This window comes from Spermophilus citellus, assembly GCF_964194105.1.
Source record: "Spermophilus citellus genome assembly, chromosome: 4".
NCBI classification, from domain to species: Eukaryota; Metazoa; Chordata; class Mammalia; order Rodentia; family Sciuridae; genus Spermophilus; species Spermophilus citellus.
Window position 1 is genome coordinate 56,324,689 of NC_138185.1, and position 22,403 is coordinate 56,347,091.

Consider the following 22,403-nt stretch of genomic DNA (forward strand, 5'->3'; position numbering starts at 1 on the left):
TGCTAGGGTGATTTCCTGCCCAGTTCTGTACACAAGACATCTGCTTACTCGCAAGCCCACCACACATGCACACACATACATACATACACAGCCCTTCCTTTGCACTGTCAGTGGTCTATACCTTTGAGACTAGGAAGCAAGAGTTCTCAAACTTTGCATCTACATTTCAGGCTTGATCCTGTGTCTTGTTGCACTTTTGATATAATAATCATATCAGCTGCACAATGGCTGTTTAGTGTAATACAAATTTCAACATGCTAGAGTCCTGTGTGTTAGTCATTGTGGTGTCTCCCCTTCTGTCCAATTAGCCCATGAGCTTTTTTTTTTTTTTAACATATGGAGACCTGACTTGCATGTTATGAATTTTAAGAGTAAGCTGGTAGATAAACACTGGGAAATAATCCCAGGAACACCTTTCTTTCATTGTGATGCCTCAGTGGGTTTCAGGTCCTCACTTTGACCCTGACCTTTGCTACTTATGAGTTAAGCATGATACCTGCCTGCATTCCCTGGAAAGTCCCACCACTTTTTTTTAACCCCTTTTGCATTTCTGTTGCCACTCTGTTTTTGTTTTCTTCTTTTAATCCACAACCTGATCATCTCCCAAATGATAGTTCCTTCATATTAGTTCTAAGCACCTATTCACAAATGACCTCATTTATTTGCAGCACATGGTATTTGGGGTGTTTTGAGAGCCACCACCTGAGTATGGCCTAAGGCTCTGAGCAGGGTGGTTGATGCCTCTCCCAGCCTCTGTCCCTCCCAGCCTCTGTCCCCAGCACCCCTGCATGGTAGTGCCTTTTCCTGGCTCACTTAAATCCATAAGCCCACGTGCAGAAAACAAGCCTGATCAAGTAGGTGACTGGAGATGTGGCAGAATATTTATTATTTGCCTTCATTACTGGAGGTATGGTGGGATATTCTCTACTTGCCTCATTCCAGGCACTCATCCTCCTTTTTCCCAGTTCAGGCAGAGAATAAAAATTTATAACACGGGTTCTTGTTGCTTGCTCCGCCACTAGTTACTACCTCTGGTCCTCAAACAGCTACTACAGGTTTCTGGGCCTCAGTTTCCTCATGTGTAAAGTAAGAGGGTTGAGAAGTAATTACTGAAGTCCTTTTCAGATCTAAAATTCACCTTTAGATTTGTCAGATTTAAGTTTTGTCTAACTTATGTGAAGTATAAAAGTGAGTATTCAAACCATGCAGCTACATTATATTCTACTTGCCCTCACCCACAGCCAGTTCAGATTTGCTTTTTTATACTGCTAAGTATAGGTGCATGTGTGCTTGTCTTCAGTAGCTCTCACCAAATTAAAGATTTGTGCTCTCTTAAGAAATATGAAATAATGGTAACACCATGAACTGACAAAATGTCAACCCTTTCTCCCAGTGCTTAAAATTAAGTTCTTTGTGTTGATTATTTCATATTATGATGACAACTTCATAGTAAACATCTGTACTTCATACATACTTCAATAACTTAACTGTTATGAGTCTTAACTTTGCATTTCACCTGCATACTTCCTGATTTACATGTTTAAAGCTCTGAAAAGGTTAAAAGGAAATGTTAGGTTCTAAGTGGGGAGAGCATGTCTAAAGAAGACTCCTGTGTAAAAGGAGGAGGTGATGTTGGCTTTCCTCAGTGACATGATGTCGCTTCTCCAGATAACTGAGAGATGAATATTTTGAGTCACAGAGACCATCTTGATAGCCTCTTCAGAACCCATATGTGTCCTGGAATGTGGAGAACCAACCTAGAAGTGCTGGAAGGGTTGTTAACTGCTTCTAGATACTGGCTTTCAGTGGAAACAGCCCCTCACTGGGCAAGAGCCAACACCCTCTAAGCCTTGGTCATGGGCCAGTTGATCATCCCAACATCAGACTATGGTGGAGACCATGTGGAAGAGCCCAAGCAGGAGTCCAGGTAGTTGGATACCAGAGCCCTGGAAATTTCCCATGGCCCTCGTGGCCTGTGCTAAGAAGGCAATGTGTAGAACCTGTCAGCAAAAATGCCTTTGCAATAGGGAAAACAAGGTAAAATTTGTCTCACTAGAACCCACAAAAGCTAGTTAACATTTAAACTATTGCGTTATGATAAGTTTTTGCACTTTTTTTTTTTTTTTAGGATAGAGAGCTTGGGACGTGTATTATATGACTCTTTTTTCCAAATGGATTTATTACTATTTGAGGGTAATTCTTTTCAATTCTAAAGTGAATGTTTTGCCCTCTCTGCAAAGAGGGGATGCTTATTCATATTGCTGGTCACTATTTCACAATCTCCATGGTAGCTTCAGCTGGACTTCATTTGTTCGTAATGCCCACAGAAAATAGTAGTACAAAGTGAAGAAATAAATCTTCGTATTTTTGTGCCTTAGAAGTAAGTGTAAAGGAAAGGAGTTAGACAATTCCTGACAGTGCTTATGTGGAAAACAAAACACACAGAGTCCATTTGGGAAGCACATTTCATATTTCTGTGTGGCCTTTGTGATGTGCTCTATTTCTGTTCACCTGTGCTTTGATTATGGAAATCAAAGGAACATTTAACCAAATAGGAATCTGAGTAACCAAAAATCCTTAATATCAAAAGTTGCCTTAACCAAAACAGAAAATGTTGGTCCCAAGGAGTGTTAATTGGTATCTTCCTTAACAGCCCTGTGTGATATAATCAAGGAGCAAGGACATGACTTCACCACCAAGCAGATGTCATGGTCTCCATAACACATTCCTTATAAGCACTTCCTGATTTCTTTGCAGAATGACCGATTATGTTCAGATTGGACAAGGATGGATTTACAAACCCTAAAGAAACTTGAGGTAGAAAAAATTCCTAAATTCTCAAGTGATTTTTTTTTAATCTCTAACAGAATAACCCAGTCCTTGCACCTCCAAGCCTAAGCAAGATGATCCAGATGGCTGGAGAGATTGCAGACGGTATGGCATATCTCAATGCTAACAAGTTTGTCCACAGAGACCTTGCTGCCCGAAATTGCATGGTGGCCGAAGATTTCACAGTCAAAATTGGAGGTATGTTCTTTGCTCTCCAGATCTAAGCAAGAACAAAATCTCAGTGTTTTAGGGGCCTTGTGGGCATTAGCCTATCTATGGAGAGGTTTTCCAGCTCATCTCCTGAGTGCAAAAACAATCAGTATGACTGTCTTCAGTTGCTAGTCAGTTGCAAACCTACCCAGGCTGGCTCTAATCCTGAGAGCATGTGGACATGGTGGTCCAGGTAGCTGACATGGTCCCCGAGGTTCCACTCCTCCTAAAATTTTAGGGAAAATACTTCTCAACATTAATTACAAAAATAATCAAGACAGTGTCCACAGGTGATCTCAGCTGCAGAAAAGTCATTATCCAATCTTCCTGCAGTTTCCCTGACTTATAAGGGAAACTGCCTTCTCCCACAGAGTTTTCTAAGAGGTGAAGTGGCTCCACAGTGAAGCCCCTGCAACAGAGCAGGAATGGTGGCAGGGACAGTTACGGCAGTCCCTCAGTTGAGGAAGATCATGGCTTAATGGGTTTCATGTTTGAGGTCCATCAGCCTTCATGCTGTTGACCCTGCTGTTAGGACAGTTATTGTTGTGATCTGAGCTGACCACACTACCAAGTAGACTCCGTGTTTCCACCGCTCACTACTGTAACAACAAAAAAAGTATTGGATTGAATCTCTGAAAGGCTGAAACTGTTTTCAGCCTTTTAGTTTGTTTTTGCTCTGGTCTTTCAATCTCCCTAACAAAAACATATAGTGTTGCTCAGGAAACCACCTGCTTTTACCATGACCTTCATCTTCCCAGTATGATAGGATGATAGTTCATTTAAAAAAAAAAAGAAAGAAATATTTATACTCAGAATCTGCAGAGAAGACTTAACATGCAAAGACAACTACTTACAGTTTAACCTCTTTGTCTAGCTCTCAAACCTTGTGCTCTTAAGTGTTTGCCTGCATTTAGCAATACTTTTTTTTTCTTTCCTTTAGCAATGATTTTTCAAATGAAATGTTTGGTCCCTAGTGAGTGGTTTCCAAAGCAGAGGTGAATGTCTTTATTTGGCATTTATTTACAGTATCTGGAGATGCTAGAATGTAACCGCATCATAGATCAGATATCATTTAGTCATTGGAGTTACACATCCAGGATCCCCCAGTGTGTCCCTAGACCTGGCCCCTTGAGGAATCCTCACATTTGGTGCCCCATGAAGCCCAGCTTGGCTGTGCAGCCCTTCAGTAGGAAGAAGGGGCCCAAGAGGCAGTCCTCCTTCCCCAACCCACTCACTTGAGGGACTTAGAATGTATCTTCTGCCCAGTGTGCAGTGATGCACCCAGTGAGGCTGAGGAGCAGATTCCTTCAGTCCTATGAGCCTGGTTTTTCTTTTTAGAATCAAAAAATTTTAGTTGTATTTGGGAAGAGGATTTTTTTCTGGGATTTTATTCTTTTCCCTTTTTTAAAAAATTTATTTGTTCTACTCAGTTATACATGACAGCAGAATGCTCTTTGATTCATTGTATACAAATGGAGCACAATTTTTTTACTTCTCTAGTTGTACCCAAAGTAGAGTCACACCATTCATGCAATCATAGATATGCCTAGAGTAATGATGTCCTCTCATTCCACCATCTTTCCTATCCCCCTGCCCCCTACTTCTTTTCCAGTTTTTGACAGCAAAAGCAAATGCTCTTATTTGCATGTCACTGGATTAATTCAGAGATAAGACTTCATTTGTATACTTCACAAGGTTTCATAAATGTTTTCCCAGTGACCACTGTCTCATGGATTACAAACATGACAAATAATTTCACTGGAGCCAAATGATGGTCCTTAGCATGCAAGTAAATTATGTTGGTTAATGTCCAAGAAACTTTGTTCTCCTTGTGTTTTTGCTTTATAGCTTTACCTCTTTATGGCACAAGTTAGAGACATAATGGACATTTTTTAAAATCAGTGAAGCCCTTTCTTGGAGAAAGGAAGAGTCTATGTTAGAAAAGGTTGTATGATTGGGTAGAAAATCAAAATCCAACAAAAGAAGCAATAATTCAGGATTATAAAGCAAACCTGCCATCAAACGTAATTCTGTGACATCTTCTAGAGACATAGAAAATGCAAGAATTTTTAAATATCATCTCTAGAGCGCCTTATTGTACATTTTTTTAAATATTTATTTTTTAGTTTTAGGTGGACACAATATTTTATTTTTATGTGGTGCTGAGAATTGGACCCTGTGCCTTACGCATGCTAGGCGAGTGAGCTACCATTTGAGCCACATCCCCAGTCCTTATTGTACATTTTTGTACTGTGAATTGTTACAGGAAATATTGTCCCCTTTTTTAAGTAATGAAGTTCCTTGCTTTTCCCTGGCCATAGGCCTTGCTATCAAGTAAATGAAAGGCTACACTCTCTTGTTTCTTTGCTCAGGTTTTAGAATTATATGTCACTGATCCTTAGTTTATGCAATACATATTTTCTTGATAAATCTTGGGACTGAATAATTTGTCAATGGTCTCTCATTTTAAATGCAGCAAGGGAATTAACTTCTTAAAGGAACCAGAGTATAAATGTATTTAAAAGCAGAGATTTCTTGATATTTTCTTGTTATGTGATTAATCACCCTTTACTATTCCTGCCTTATGAAATTGCAAGCCTTTATATTAGTCCATCTCAAAGTGGAGTAAGTCTATATGTACCTTGAACATAGAAGGGGTGAAGGGCCCTGTGCTTTGACAGTGACCATATACTTGCTTCTACCTTAAGAGCTGCTCCTGCAAGCATAACTGTGTGCTTTCTCTGCACCTTCCAGATTTTGGTATGACAAGAGATATCTATGAGACAGACTATTACCGGAAAGGAGGGAAAGGGTTGCTTCCTGTGCGTTGGATGTCTCCTGAGTCCCTCAAGGATGGAGTCTTCACCACTCATTCAGACGTCTGGTATGAGAGCCTTTTTCTGCAAGGCCAGCCCAAGGCATCCAGCCTTCGCACATGCCACCAGTCAGGCTCAAGGGTTTTATTTTTTTCCTGATCTCTGCTCATTGCTATCCATTTCCAGCTTTAGCTCAGTGTTTTATGGGCTAAAGCTGAAAATGACTTTAAAGCTGGAAGTGTGGGCTTTGAAGTGGTCCTGTTATTAGTGGGCTAGCTAAGGATAGAAGGGCATTTGTGGGACCAACTTTTTTTTTTTTTTTAGTCTTTAGCAGATGTTGATTGTATTTCTGGGAGCTGGGACATGCCAAAAGGTTTTACATCTCTTTGCTTCTCCCCTTGCCTACGACAGTAGATGGTGTGCCTGTGTGTGATGCATTTGCACATGTGTGTGCCTGCGTCACCTAATTGAACCTTCAGATTGCAGAGAACACTTTATTTAGACCCAAAGCTTATGTTTCTTGATGTGTTGATCTACATCTGCTGTCTGTCTTCTCCCAATGGGTGTTCATGGTTTTGTCCCCATAGATGGTTATAGAAAGCAAAATACCTCCCTTAGTTATAAAAATGTCTTATGGTGGAAGATCATCAGCTAAGGGGTGCAAAGACTTTCCTGTAGTACTCTTTATTGTATTCCCTGGACACATTGTATAAAGGCAGTCAGGTTCTGAAATAAAACTGAGATTCTTGGCAGACTAAAGCCCTGGCATATCAATCCACTTTCTCAAATGTCAGTGAGTGTCTTGGCTTTCCCCTTGGGAGATCCCATTGCTATTGTATACAGAAATGGTAGTTGTTTACTCCAACTGTCCAGATGACCGCATAAGGGAACTATTTCAATAGTGACTGACATCATTTTTTAACCTCATGAACTTTTTCCTTCACAGTCAAGGGCCTTGGATCTTATTTTGAAGACAGGTACAAATTGAAAATAGCATTTGAATATGACCCAGCCAAGTCTGATTGTTTTTTGAGCTAAAGGATTAGATCTGTTCTACAATCAGCTTACCCAAGATGGTTGCCTCTTTTCTGTTAAATCAAAGTGTTAGAAATTGAAGTGTCATAAGAGGGCATACCTGGGTGCACACATGCATCTGTTTGTCTAAGCTTTTTGCTTCCAGAAGCTTTGAGGTCAATTTATAGGGTAGGAAACAGAAGCAGGGTAGGAAGATAAAGCTGGAGTTGTTAATACTTCACAGGCTCACTCTCACCAAATTCAGTTACCAACTGTCACTTCAGAGACCAACAAAGGTCTGAGACTACATAGCCATTATGAACAAGTAAGAAAAGATATCCATAAAGGACAGTAGTCATTTGGAATTCATTCCCTTAAATATCCAGGCATTGGAAGTGCTTTGGGCTTTTGGGCATTTAGGGCCCAAAAGGATTAGAGCCTTTGAGGATAACACATTGGGGAAGGCCAGGGTGCTTCTTGGGCTCTATCCTGAAGCTGTCCCCTCTCTAAAGAATGGAAATAATTTTAGATGATGCTCAGTAGCACAAAACAATCATTCCTAAATAGTTAAGGACTAGGAAATATGAAGAATTTTGTCTGGGTTTTGTAGACGAAAACTCAGAATCCTAAGGTTGGGAGACACCCCAGAGGTCAGTGTCCTGAATCCCCTTACTGTATCCTTCACGGCTGGCATTTGAGCTTCTGCAGAGATGCTTCCAGGGGCTATGTGTTCACTCCCTCAGCCTGGCCAGCTGGACTTTTCAAATGTCTGTATTTTTCTCACACCCTTCTTACAGTCGGCCTCTCTGGGACACCATTTTTGCCCTTCTGTCTGCAGCATAGTCACACATACTGCTCTGTTCTTGGTCAGGCTGTGGAGTCATCCAAGACTTGTCTCTGTCCTCTAGTTTAATACCCTGGGATCCTGCTGTATCCTAGGTTTATTCCTTGGGTCCTTGGGCCTTTGGGAACTGTGGTTGCTCCTTTTGCAGTTCCTTCATCCTTCTCAAATGGCCCATGTGGATTCAAGAGCATGGTGTGCCCCTAGATGTGTGGAAAACCAGGCAGAGGGGGCTGGGATTGTGGCTCAGCAGTAGAGTGCTCACCTAGTATGTACGAGGCACTGGGTTTGATCCCCAGCACCACATAAAAATAGATAAATAAAATAAAGATATTGTGTACAACTACAACTTAAAAAAAGGTAAATATTAAAGGAAGGAAGGAAGGAAACTAGGCAGAGGATGGGGAGTGGGACTTGACAGCATATTGTTGCTCCCTTCCTGTGCGCCACCCCCCACACAGTCTTCATTTCTTGACTTGTTAAGCAATTTTCCAGGAAGGCACAAATTCCAAGGTTATTTGCTTCTTTGGTGACTAATTCCAAACAATAGGGAATATGGATTTCTTTGTAGGTGTCAATTTGTTGGTGGCTAGAACAGATATGCACTAACCACCCTCTTTCCCCACCAAGTAAGATCATACCATGGGGTCTGTGTACTTGGAGGAAACACCCCAGTGTTCATGCTTAAAGAAGACTTTACAAAGAGGCATTTGTCTAATGTTTAAAGATTAAATCTGTCCACAAAATACTTGCTTTTGGGTGAAGGCATTAGTAGGTAAGTTCATGCAGTGAAATGCCTTCTTTGAAAAACATACAGGTGATGCATATTTCTCAGTGCCTCTGCCTGACTATATGGCCTTGGTCAAGTCACCAGGCTTCTCTGGGCTCTACTGGCTTGTCAGTTAGGTGAAGAATGTCTAGGGATGCCTGTGCTCTCTGCTCCTTCTGTGGTACTTTGATAGATGTTTAAATGGCTGTTACGACAACTGGTGTTAGGTAGAAATGACACAGCCCCTGAACCCTGGAGCAGAAAAAAAATGGAATGTAGTTTTTGTATTGAACTGTGAAGGACAACTACAGACTGGAGCACTTAGTGTCACAAGGACAGATGAAACTGACATCAGACAAGAGTCATTCAGGGAAAAAAAAAATGTAGTTCAATATAATAAGAATTAGTGGTGAACTGTGTCTATTGCTTCCTGTTTTATTTCATATGTGTGATTGTGATGTTATCAGTTTGTGGAAGAAGCACATACAACAAAAGAAGCCATCCATGTCCTCAAGGGATTAAGTCTTATAGAGAAGAAAAAGTGACCTGGCAGGTTGGGGTCAAGGAAACCTTCACAGACGAGATGAAGTTGTAGGACCACCCCACTGCCACCAATGAAGCAATGGGGAAAGGGGTTCCTGGCAGGGAATGCTGGAGGAGAATGGGGAATAGTAGTACTTTCTTGAGGGAATCAGGTTATTTACATGGTTACTGTGTTAGAGATTTGGGATCCATTCTGCAGGCTCTGCAAATTAAGGTTTCTGAATAGGAGAGTGACCTAGAGCTGTGTTACAAGAAAGAAGTTCACATTAGCTGGAATGGAAGGGTGCAATAGGCTGGGCAAGGAAGACCACCTGCACAAAGGAAGCACTAGGGGTGGGGAAGGACTAACCACATGCAGCTTGAACAAATCTGGATCTTAACTGCCAAGTCATGAGACCTCAAAGAGGCTAGGGTGACCACAGGTGTACCACTCCAGTGGAATGGGACATTTGCTGTAGGGAGGCTGAGAGAAAAACAGGAAGCCTGACAGTTCAGCTTGAGACACACTGAGTTTGTGGAGGAGCTTGGAGTAGAGCTATGGGACTCCAAGGGCCTGGGTGGAGCCATCCAGTTAGAACTGGCTGCCTGAAAACTGGTGACCTGGCCAGGAAAAGTGGTGGGGCTAGAGAAGTGGGGTTGGCAGAAGCCATGTCCTCAGATCATTTCTCATACCAGCTGGTAGTTGGCAAAAATAGAAAGCTCATCACTTTAGCTGGGTGGCATTGCAGCCTCTGAGGTATGCTGCTTCTGTGATGGGCAGGTTTGGGAAAGCAGAGCTTCCCCACTATTGAGTTGATGGAAAACTCTCTTCCTTTGCCCAGTTCTTTTAAAAGCCATGCTTTGGCCATGCTTTGGTTTTTATGGGTCTCTTTGTACTACTGAAGACTATTTCTTGGTTACCTGCAGTTAGAAAGGACCATGGGTGGGTCAGTCCTCTGATTGCTAAGGTTCTGTTTCTAATGTGCTTTTTATATCAATTTGTACAAAAACTTTTTGTTCATGGGAAAGAACCGAAGCAGTGAATAAAACATTCTGATACAGTCATAATCCCCCAAGCTGCTTAGAGCTCTGGGTGGGAAATACCTTGCCACAGGTTTTTCTGTGAGGCTTGGCTAGTACCCTGTGCCAGGTTCCACGAGAAGCCTCATAGGCAACTTGCTCACAGGCAGTCTGATTTATTCCACTGATGTGACCCTGGCATAGGTCAGGAAGAATTTGTGAAGGTGGGCATTTACCCTGGGAAGCTACATTGATTTTGCAGATTACAGCATTGCTTTCTTGAACATTATCTATCTGAAATTTCTACATAAATGCCTGTTTTAATTTGAACTTCTGAACTGATAGGCAAATCTACAGGAATGGTAGAACTGCTCACCTCTTTGCCTTCCAAGTTCATTGTTCAGTGAGCCTCTGTGGAAGGAGATTCTTACTGTTGTGTCACTCACTACTCATGGGCCAATGCAGCCCACCCGAGACCCCTACCTGTGGAGCAAGGCCTCTGAGCCAGCAGTTCCTGGGCTCTTTGCGAGTTCAAGGGTTCTCTTTTCTCTCCTGAGTCAAATCATGATCCCTGTAGAGCTTTTAAACATTCCAAGGCCCAGGGCCCCCGTCCAATCAAAAGCTCCTATTGGGGGCCCAGGCATCAGTCTATTTAAAACACTCCCAGGAGGTTCTCTTGTGTAGCAGTGTTCAGAAATTCTAGGATAGAGATTTCTAAGCTGATCATAAGAATCTCCCGAGGAGCTTGTTAAGATTTATTATCCCAAGTCAGTGACTGGCTAGAACCTGGAGGTCTGAATTTTTTTTTTTTTTTATTCTTAGAATAAAACAAATTTGGAAAGTACCTCCCTGTGGGGGTAAATGGCTGGAACTAGGCACTGAGGGCTGTGATCTAAATCAGGAACTTCTGCACCATGCAGGGATTGCTGAAAGCTCCCCCAGCATCAGTTGCCTCAGCTCTGCCATGAGGGCTAAAGTTGCAGGGAACATCAGTGATGATGGGGGAAGGCAGATGTCCCACATTCAGCGAAGTGCCTGGCTCACTGCCAAGCAGTCACCTCCAAGAGGACAGTTTTTCAGTGCCTAAGGTTGAGGAAATATTGGAAAAGGGGGGCAGAATGGTCCTGCCCGTCATTCTCCAAGCTGCTCATGTATCTTTTCTCCCTGTAGGTCCTTCGGGGTTGTCCTCTGGGAGATTGCCACACTGGCCGAGCAGCCGTACCAGGGCTTGTCCAACGAGCAAGTCCTTCGCTTCGTCATGGAGGGTGGCCTTCTAGACAAGCCGGACAACTGCCCCGACATGCTGTATGTATTTTCTGGGCCCCCTCGGCTCCCTTTTGATTTATTTCCTCAAATAACTGTTTTCCTGAGTCATGTAAGATTAAAAATTACAGGAACTAGAAATTCTTTCTGGTCCTCTGGGTGTGGTGATGATACCGAGCAGATTAGAACAGCCTTATTTATCCTCTTCAGAAGATCTTACATGTCCTGTGCCTTTTGGGCTAACACCCTAATTCCTTTATTATTCAGTTCTAATTTTCAGTTTGCACTGTTTCTGAGTCCCAATGTCTCCATAAAATATTTGACTAAAGCAATCTTTGCTCATCTTTTCCACGTAAGGATTAAAAAAAAAAAAAGTCAACAACACAATACTTACTACTCCTTTCTTTTTTAAAAAAATAAATTAAAAAAATATCTGATTTTTTTTAATCTTTATTTTGTCTATTTATTTTTATGTGGTGCTGAAGATTGAACCCGTGCCTCACATGTGCAAGGCAAGCACTCTGCCACTGAGCCACAACCCCAGCCCCACAATACTTACTACTCTTAAGTCAAATTCAAGGGTTTGGCTTCTGAAATCTTTTATGTAATGGGGGTATGTGCTTCATAGGCCTCACTTCTCAATGCTTCTTGGAAATGCTCCCAACATTTGTCAACTTTCCATCACTCTAACAAATACCTCAGATAATCAACTTACAAAAAGAAAAGGATTCTTTTGGCCCACAGTTGTGGTGGTTTCAGTTGTTGATCAGTTGGCATGTTGCTTCAGGGGCTGGGATAGGCCAGCACATCATGTCAGAAGTGCATACCAAAGCAAAACTGCAAACCCCATGGCCTCGAAGCAGAAGTAAGCCAGAAGGAAATGGGGTCCTACTGTCCCCTTCAAGGACATGCCCTAATGATTTTGAAGAGCTCCCAGTAGGCCCCACTTCCCTAAAGGTTCCACTATCTTCCAGCAGCATCAAGCTGGGGACCATGCCTTCAACACATGGCCTTTGGAGGACTTTAGCATCAAACTGTAACACCCACCTGGTGTTTTGTGGCTTGGTAGAGGTCCAGGCTGCTGAAGTGGGTGGAGGACTAAAGTTGGGGAGATACAAAGGTGTTCTGTTTGGATCATCAGTTACAGGACAGGTATAGAATGGGAGCATCAGGCTAATTTTTTATGTGTACATTAAGGCCAGGCTCAGAGATTCTTCTGTATCCCAATAGCTAGATAAGAAGTAGGTTCTACTAGTATATCAAAAATTTGGGAATTTTCTAAAATGCTTTTCAAGACAGGTTTTGCTTTACTTGAGAAAGCACTCCAGAGGAATTGTTGGGCTGTTTTTATGTCTGCATGAAATGTCACACAGATCTTCCTACCTACCCATACACCCTCCTTCAGTAAGTAAAGTAAAGTACTGACAAGGCTGGAGCCCCATAGTGGCAGGATGATATACAGGCAGGAGTTGGACACATGTCTGTGAGCACAAGGGAATGGACCCCAGCAGCCATGAAAGCTTTCTCACATGGTCTCTCAGGTGGCCTTGGGCCAGAGATCCATGCAGGTGTGCCAGCTCCTCTGCTCAGTCTTATGAAGCTGAAATCAAAGTGTTGAACAGGTTGTGATCTCATCTAAGGCTCAGGGTCATCTTCCAGCTCCCAGGTTGTTAGCAGGAGTTGGCTCCTTGTAGCTGTAGGACTGAAGCTGTAGGACTGAAGTCCCTGTGCTCTTACCACTTGTTGACTGGGCACCATATTCAGCCCTGGAGGCCATTTGAGTCCTTGCCACATGCCACTTCCATTGGCCATCATGGGAGAGCAGCTTATTTCTTCAAGACCTACAAGACTTTTCTGCTTCTACTGTTTTTATCCTGATTAAGTCAGATCCACCCAGGATAATCACACTTTTGTGCAACTCAAAATTAAAGGAGTGAAGTGTCATGTTTACAAGACCCCCCTGCCATACATACAGATGAGGGGACTCTGTTTACACCAGAGGTGGGGATCTTGAGACCATCTTAGGATCCCACAGCCTCAGAAAGGGAAGTCTTTGTCTATCAGCAAAACAAAGTCTTGTTTTTTATTTCAAAGCACTTTGATTGTTACTCCCAAAACTGCATTCCATGTACAGGAAGTGAGCTTCATTCCCCTGGCTCTAGCTGTGTGAGTGAAGCGGGGAACTCAATACAGCACCCTCTGCTTCAAGATGGTATGCAGTGAACATTATGTTCATTAGTTGCTGCTTCTGAACATCAGTCCAGCAGAAGCCTGTTCTGTCCCAGGGACACTTTGCATGAATTAAGAAAGAAAGCTGCAAGGAGAATGTCAAAGAATGCCCCCATGAAGGCATCCTCCTCTCTTTGGCTAGTATATGTGTGTGTGTGGTGAGAGGGTGTTCCATTTTCTCCTCTGAGCATAGGAAATCAGGGAGTGGCTTGAGCCTGGGGGCAGTCCTAGGCCTGCTGGGCCTCCCATTATCCCTTGTCAAAGAGACCTCCTAGTACAGCCTTTTCAGAACTCCACAACCCAAAGTTGGAAGAGACCTTGCCCAGCATATAATCCCACCTCTCCTCACCTATACGCAAAACCTGATAGTTGAAAACAACAATCAGTATCAATTATCTCACAGAGTTTCTGAAGATGAGGAATCTGGGAGTGGCTTAGTGGGATGGCTCTGGCTTGGAGTCTCTAGGTTCTTGCTGTCAAGCAAATGGGGTTGTGGTCCTCTGAAGGCTCACCCAGGGTGGCAGATCTTCTTCCAAGGCACCAATGTGGATGTGCACCATGTGAGGTCTCACTTTCTATGTGGACCTCCGCATAGCACCACTGGAATGTCCTCATGACACACAGATGGCTTCCCTTAGAGCAGGGCTCAGCAAACTCTCTAAAGGGCCAGATAGACAGTAAATATTTTTGGTTCTGTGGGCCCTCACAGTCTTGATTGCAACTACTCAGCTTTGCTGCTGTGTGCAAAAGCAGCCATAGAGATCATATAAATGAGCATGGCTGAGGTCCAATAAAATTTTACTTTTGGATACTAAAATTTGAATTTCATGTAACTCTGTGCTGTCACATAACATTTTTTCTTTGATTTTTTTCCCCAACCATTTGTAAATGTAAAAGCCATTTGTAGTTCAGAGGCCCTACAAATTCAGGGAGACAGCAGGCCAAATTGGGCCCATAGACCTATAGATTGCCTGCTCTGCCTTGCCCTGGAGCTAGTGATCCATAAGCAAAGTAGCCTCCAGTGTCCTTTCTGACCTAATCCCAGAAGGAACACTGTACTGCTTCCAACTCCTCCAAGTTTCAGTGTGGGAGGGGATTACTCAGAGAAGCTCTGGGAGTCCTGAAAGCTGGTTTCCACCTTCTGTACCTGCAGTGTCCCTTATAGGTGACCATCTGCTGCCCACCTTGAACAGTAACTGCTGAGGTAAAATGTAGAAAGGGAGTTATGAGCACTGATGCCCACTGAATTTGCATAAAGGTACATAGTGCCAGAATAGATTTGAATACTAGAATTAGTGGTATTTAGCAAGCTTAGAAATAGCCCAGGAAAGCAGGTGTGAGTTTTGTTCCTGTGGTTTGGTGCTGGTTGAGGGAGAGGTATTGCTTTTGTGCTTTTTCTTAGACTTGGATAAATGTTTGTCTCTGGGAAACTTGTAGGACTCTTGAAGTTGATCCATTTCCAGATGACTGGAGTTTCACTATTAATTCAATATGCCTGGGAAGCAGCCCACCTGCCATGGGAAAGGCAGTGGACTTCCTGTTCCCAGCGTGGAGGATGAGGAAGTTTACACAGAGAGGTTACCCTTGGATAAGAAATGTTTAATTCACAAGGCATTTCTGTTTTGCCATCCAGAACCCCTTTGGCAAATTTGTCTCCCTTCTAAGAAAAGAAAAGAAAAAAGGGAGGTGAGCTGGTTTCATAGGGAGTGGCTGTGTCATCCTTCTGAATTTACTGATGAGCTTAGTGAAGTTGAAGGGTTCTGGGAGAGGAGTTCTTTTGTTGTAAGGATGAAAAAATGGACTTTGTTTATCCCAGAGGAGAGCAGAGTCCTAAGCCCTTGGGAGTTGCCTAAAACCTACTGGGTCTCAAGTGGGAGAGGAAATCTTTCACCTTTGTGGTTCTGCTGTTGGAACAGGTACTCCCTAGCCATGTCATAGCCCCTAGGGGACTCAACTCAGTATCAGGAAGACCCTTCAGCAGTTTAGTGATGCCTATACATAAAGTCAGTTGCCTCAGGAGTAGCCAAGCCCTCATTCCTCAGTATCATAGTCTTCTGGCCTTAGAGGAAAGATTGAAGTCTGAGCCCCAGGGTATTCAAGTCTCAGCATCATAACTCAGTTTGAATTAATTCAGCAAGAGTCATGAAATCAGCTTTGGTTGTGGTTCCCTGCTGCATCCACATTTTAAAGTGATGACAAAGCCTGTCCTGAACCCTGTTTTATGTTCAGATCCCAGTACCTAGGCCACAAACATCACTGAATGTTCCAGGTACATACATGCTGGCTATTAAAGTCACAAAGATAAGTAAGGAGTGATCCTCGCTATCATGAAATCTGGAGGCATTAAAGGCCCCAGCTCTAACACTGCAGGATAAGGGATAGAGCAGAGGGTGAACTCAGCTATAAAAACTCAGGCAAAGAAGCCACTTGTTCTGGTAGCATGTCCACAGCCCTGCACATCAACTTTTTATTCTGCAGGATTCAGGAAAAAAATTTGTACTTTTTAAACTCAAGAGAGTCATCAACTCATAGAAACACACTTGGTAGTATCTGATCATTTTTGTGGTTTTCAAGGAGTTTTTCCTTTTGCTGATTAAAGTGCCCACATTGCTGGGAATCCTGGGTTGGTTTTGTGGAAATCAAGTGCATGAGTCGGCGCTACACAGGCAGGATGACTGCACCTACCCAGTTAGCCCTGGTGTGAACTTTGCCACAGCATGCAAGCCATATTTCTCTGCTGCCCAGGGTTCTCCTGCTGACTTGTTGGAATCTGACTTGAGGTCTCCACCAGGACTCATTGGCTTCAATGTGTCCTGGATCATGGAGCCAGGGCTCTGCCTTTGCAGGGCCTGCAGCAAGCAGGTGCTGGATTGAGATGGCATGCTTGGAATTTGCACTTTTTCTAACTGGCAGCCCTGCCACCTCCATCTTGGCTAGGAAGTGGCTCAGAATAGCCCTGGCTATTCAGGGATGCTAGGAGGAATACATACTCAGCCCTGCAGAACCTCTCTGGAATCTAGTCTTTCTGCAGTGAAGGTCGACACTGGGCTGAGACTGAACTAACGCCCAGCAGCAGGAATGCTTGGGGCATGAGATGCCCAGTGCCACTTGGCTCACTGACACTTTCCATAGATCACAGCCTGTTCAGTTCAAGATGTCGGATGCCAAGGACCAAGAGAAGGGTGGGAATATGGAAGCGTGCCTGTGTGCATACAACCCTGGCCACCACACAGACTTAGGGGTGTAGTTCCATCCTGGGAAGCTGCTTCACAACCAGGCAGGAGTCCCATTGCAGCCTTGTTGCTACCCCAGATGGAGGACTGAGTGTGTGCCCCTTGAACTTTCAGTAGAGGACAGTGCTTTTCTCATCATAGCTTACCAGTGGTAAAAAATGTGCTTTTTAACAGAAGAGTTTTATCAGCTCATAAATCCTTCTGGAGTATACTGGGGAGTTTTCTTGTGGAAATAGTGTAAACAAGGTCTTGAATCCCACAGAGTGAAAAAGGCTTCCTTTTATGGGCAGCCCTGCAAGGGCTATGACTCTGGAACGATTTAAGGGAGGCATCACATGGAGTGTTTGTGCTAATGTCACTGCATCATGGCCCTGCTGGTGGCACCTCCTTGGCCCCCGGCCTCAGGGCATAAAGCCAGGTACAGCTCATGTTTTCAGCCCAGGCCACACACTGCTCAGGGTTAAGCCAATCAGCCAGACAGGAAAATTGTTCCATATATTTGTGGCCCATTTCAATTAACTAATTAATTTTGATCTTTTTCTTAGAAAGACATGTCGATATAGGAAGACAGTTCTGTTTACTGTCTGACCAGAGGGGGAGACAATACACTAGCTGCTGGTTTATCAGTGCAAATCAAACCCTTCCAGGACATCGACTATCCAGTGGACAGCCAAGACAGGGTGATCTCCTAGCAGGACCATAATCCCTTTGGCTGAGGCAACCAAAGTATAACCATACTGTTTTACAGAGAGCCCCATCCCTACTCTGCCTTTGCTAGTTTTGTGATTGTCATTTGTGAAATGAGGATGCATTATAATAAACAGCCCCTCCTTCACAGACCTGGGAGGACCAAGGCAATTCCCACACATGAAGCTCCCGTTGCCTGGTTCTATGTGTACTGTCACCTGCAGTCACTCGGCACTAACACCTACCCTTATGGTTAGTGCCACACCCAGGTTTACTTGGGAGGGAAGATAATTAGCCTTCCTCTTTTGTCTAATTCCTTTTCCTCCAGAGCAGGTTTTAGTCACATTTTTCTACAGAGGAGCATACATATTTTAGGCTTATAGGCTAAACAGCCTCCCTTTAAACTCCCCAACCAACAGTTGGAACTTCAAAGCCACAGAGGATATGTAAACAAATGGATTCTGCTGTAATTTGCTGGCCCCCTAGGCCTCTAGAACATTGAATTCTGATGGATCTCCCTCTTGCTCTGTCTCAAAGGTCACTACCCTTCAGATCCAACCTGAGGTCTTCTGAGGAATCTGACCAGGTTGGCAGGGAAGCCTTCCTCTCTCAAGGCAGCTTCTGCACTCTACAGGCAGTTTTTGTTTTGTTTTGTTTTGTTTTGTTTTTTGTTTTGTTTTGTTTTTAAATTTGTTCTTTTTAGAGATACATGATAGTAGAATTCATTTTGACATATTATATATACATGGAGTATAACTTTCCATTCTTCTGATTGTACATGATATGGAGTTATACTAGTCATGTATTCATATATGAACACAGGAAAGTTATATCCAATTCATTCTATTGTCTTTCCTATTTCCGTCCCCCTCCTTCCCTTCATTTCCCTGTCTAATCCAGTGAGCTTCTGTTTCAGGTGCTTTGAGCTTCCTGGATGTGGGGAGTTCCATTTGACCATTTTTAATCAAAAAGCATTTCTCCAGAAGCTTTAGAACAGAAGTGTATATTCCCAGCAAGAACAGAGGTGTAAGGGGAGGCACTTTGGTTTCATGCTCATGTGGGGCAGGGAAGCTGGCTGACTCCTCCTCAGAACCATGGCGACCCCTGCACTCTATCTAGCCCTTTGCTACTTTGCCCTCCAATTTGCTGCTCAGGTCTCTCTCTCTGTTCTGTACCAGTTCTGTTCTTGTCAAAGTCTGGGCCTTTCCTGGGTTGGGCAGCTGACTGCATCAGTAACAGCCTACCTCCTTTCTTCTTCCCTTTGTGACCTCTGTTCCACATGACCAGGAGGGATTCATGGAGATTGGTGGCCCAGCTGATGTGATTGAAGTGTGGTTTGGGCTTATGCTCTGTTCTCTGCCTGCCCCTGGCTTGTGCAGGGTACTCTTGCCCAGGGTTCTCCTTGCTGACTTGTTGGAATCTGATTTGAGGTCTCCACCAGGACTCATTGGCTTCAATGCATCCTGGATCATGGAGCCAGGGCTCTGCCTTTGCAGGGCCTACAGCAAGCAGATGCTAGATTCAGATGGCTTTCTTGGAATTTGCACTTCTTCTGTCTGGCAGCCCTGCCACCTCCATCCTCCCATCCTCTGCCAAGGATATCCCCTGCGCTAGAATGAAGCTTGGATATGGCATAGGTGGGGCTCAGAGAGATTGCCATCAGGAAAGCCAAGATGGCTTTCAGTTTTATTTGTGAGAAATGGGAGTTTCCTACAGTCTGATTCTGGAAACAATGTTTCAGCAAGGGAGGGTTCAGCTAGAAGGTTAGCCATTTTATTTCTTAGCACTGCCACTATAAATAAAGACGTGCACCAAGATTAGTCCTCCTCGGGAAATTAGGTTCCAGTAGGGCTTGGGTATTGGGGTATTGAAAGGAATGGTAGGAAGTAAGAGGGCCAACAGGATGGACAGCCAGAGGCTTAGAGAAGTGACAGAGCAATCCTCAGCTCTTACTGTGGGGAGTGGAACATGGTGAGAGGTCCAGGAGGCTACCTGGTCTCCTTAGCTTGGCCAGTCTGGGCCTATCTTGTGTCTGTCTCCCCTCAGGTTTGAGTTGATGCGCATGTGCTGGCAGTACAACCCCAAGATGAGACCTTCCTTCCTGGAAATCATCAGCAGCATCAAAGATGAGATGGAACCTGGTTTTCGGGAGGTCTCCTTCTACTACAGTGAGGAGAACAAGCCACCTGAACCTGAGGAGCTGGACCTGGAGCCTGAAAACATGGAGAGTGTCCCCCTGGACCCCTCGGCCTCATCGTCATCCCTGCCACTGCCCGACAGACACTCAGGACACAAGGCTGAGAATGGCCCAGGCCCTGGGGTGCTGGTTCTTCGAGCCAGCTTCGATGAGAGACGGCCTTACGCGCACATGAATGGAGGACGCACAGATGAGAGAGCCTTGCCGCTGCCCCAGTCTTCAACCTGCTGATTCTTGGATCCCGAATCCCGTGCAAACAGTAACATGTGTGCACACTCAGCGGTGGGTGGGGGGAGAGAACGTTTTAACAATCTATTCACAAGCCTCCTGTACCTCAGTGGATCTTCAGAACTGCATTGCTGCCCACGGGAGACGGCTTCTCTGCAGTAAAACACATTTGGGATATTCCTTTTTTCAATATGCAAGCAGCTTTTTATTTCCCTACCCAAACCCTTAACTGACCGGCCTCTAAGAACCTTAATGACAACACTTAATAGCAACAGAACACTTGAGAATTGAGTCTCCTCATATATTCTCTCTCTCTCTCTCTCTCTCTCTCTCTCTCTCTCTCTCTCTCGCTCTAGCTCTCCCTCTCCCTCTTTCTTCTTTCTTTCCTTTTTCCTTTTCTGCTTCATAATGGAAAAATATTTGCCACAAACCCAGCCGGGAAGCCCTTTTTATCAGATGGAGGAAGTGGCTCTTCCTGGGATTCCACGTCACCCTGTGTATACCTGCCTGACACCACAGGTCTTTATAAAACACACACATACACACATCGAGACGGAGTTTTTTAACTGTGTCTTTAACCTTTCTAGTGTCATCTAAAATTCAAAAAGGGCCATTTTCATCCATGGTTGTTACCATTGTAATGCTGCCAAATTTTGCCAAAATCCTGAACTTTCTCCCTTATCATCCACACCCCCCCTGCCCCCACGCACACTGATTTTCTTCTGTCCAGAGGAATGGGGTGAGCATGGTATCATTTATGAGAAATATTGGTGATGTACTCCATCTGACTGTTCCCCAGGTGCTTTCCAAGCCCACATCCACCCCAGTCTCATTGCTTTTGATGACTAGGTTATTATTTGGGGGAACTGGACAAAATGGGACCTTCCATCAGTGAAGACGGGGAAAGGCTGAACCAGGTTCCCCACCCCACTCCCTACCTCCACCCCTTTCCCTCTGAGAATTCTGGAGGAAACAGACCCTGAGTTAAACCTAAAAACCAGACTAATGGGTCCATGTGGACATCATGCCAGTTTCCTCCCCCAGCCCCAGCACCCCCTCCTGACCCGCCAAGGAACACAGATGGGAAGGGTTTCCAGGGACCCAGCCCAGCCATTTGTGCAGGTGTGCAAGGAAAGGGGTTCAGACACCACAGCAGTGAGAAGAAGTGCAGGCAATGGAGTCAAGCATTCTAAGCTTTGTTGACATTTTCTCTGTTACTAGGACTTCTTCATGGATCTTACAGTTCTATGTTAGACCGTGAAACATTTGCATACACATTGTCTTTAATGTCACTTTTATAACTTTTTTACGGTTCAGATATTCATCTATACGTCTGTACAGAAAAAAAAAAGCTGCTATTTTTTTTGTTCTTTATCTTTGTGGATTTAATCTATGAAAACTTTCAGGTCTACCCTTCTTCCCTTTCTGCTCACTCCAAGAAACTTCTTATGCTTTGTACTAGAGTGTGTGATTTTTCTTCCTTTTCTCCCAATAATTGATACTTCTAGAACATAATTTGCCATGAACTGTTTGATGCCTTTTTATAAATTCATCTCCCCTTTCCCTGATCCCCCAGCCCCATTCATTGTAGGTTTTGTGGGCACGAGGCTGGTGCAGAAAGGAGGCAGATCAGAAGCTCGGGCCAAGGTCCCAGTGGGTCTTGCTCCCTCCTTCCCCTGCCTCCCTTCTCGTGGCATTGGAGTCTGTTACAGCGCAGGACATGATGCAAACTCAGGTTAGACCAAAAAAAAAAAAAAAAAAAAAGTTGAATATCTCACACATCCTTGTTCAGTGTTTATAGTCCCCATCGTTGAAAGTCTCGCCTTTCCCTTGCCTTTGTTTTGGTTGTGACTCACATATATATATTTTTTTAATTATTGGGTACAACAGCAGTTCTAACTGCAGACACTAGGCATTTGGATTACTATTTTTTTTAATGGATATTTAATCCTTCCATCCCACAGAAAACAGCTGCTGAGTCCCAGGGTGCAGCAGGGTGTGGCCCAACAGGCTCCCCTCTACTACCCTCCACCACCACCCTCACCATACCGACCTACCTGTCTCTAGAAACAGAGCATCCTAAGGGACTTCCCCCACACTGACAGGGAACAGGACCCCGGCATCCCAGCTGGCCCAGGGACAGCATCCTCAGGGGTGTGTACAAGCACATCACCAGGTCCGCTGGCCTGAGTGCCAGGTCAGGGCAGTGCCAGTGCTGTGGCAGTCCCAGCCCTTTGCTCTTTCCCAGGGGACCAGAACCCTGGCGCTGGTGTGCTGTTCCTTGGCCAGGAATCCCAGTCCTTTAGCCCGGGGGTCTTGTTCTGTTTAGTTTTTTAGCACTTCTCACCAGAGTGATGACAGCACAAGAGTTGCTTCTGGGATGGAAATGTTTAAATTATGAGTAAGAACAAAACTCGAAGATGATGATTGCTAGTTGTGACTGGAGATTAAACACAAAAAAAGAAAGTCTATAGTGCATTTTTGCTTGTCAGTAGTTTCAATCTCACAACTTTTTCACTAGCCTCTGTCCCGCAGTGTTTTTCCT

General features: G+C 44.1%; 2 protein-coding genes across 3 annotated transcripts in view; one reads left to right on the plus strand and one right to left on the minus strand.

The window, feature by feature from the left end:
* Positions 1–19,874, plus strand: part of IGF1R (insulin like growth factor 1 receptor) — a 303,322-nt gene extending 283,448 nt beyond the window's left edge. Inside the window, exons 18-21 of one of the 2 annotated variants that reach the window (XM_081291213.1) lie at positions 2,868–3,027; positions 5,794–5,923; positions 11,192–11,326; positions 19,480–19,874. In XM_081291213.1, the coding sequence (XP_081147339.1) occupies positions 2,868–3,027; positions 5,794–5,923; positions 11,192–11,326; positions 19,480–19,861 (807 nt within the window). In that variant the 3' untranslated portion in view covers positions 19,862–19,874. Of the gene's footprint in view, positions 1–2,653; positions 2,820–2,867; positions 3,028–5,793; positions 5,924–11,191; positions 11,327–19,479 lie in introns of those variants that run through there. The other variant, XM_081291214.1, reaches the window with a different exon arrangement.
* Positions 19,875–22,271: 2,397 nt separating this feature from the next.
* Positions 22,272–22,403, minus strand: part of PGPEP1L (pyroglutamyl-peptidase I like) — a 29,110-nt gene continuing 28,978 nt past the window's right edge. Inside the window, exon 5 of the mRNA XM_081291220.1 lies at positions 22,272–22,401. Coding sequence (XP_081147346.1) covers positions 22,362–22,401 — 40 coding nt within the window. The 3' untranslated portion in view covers positions 22,272–22,361. The remainder of the gene's footprint in view (positions 22,402–22,403) is intronic.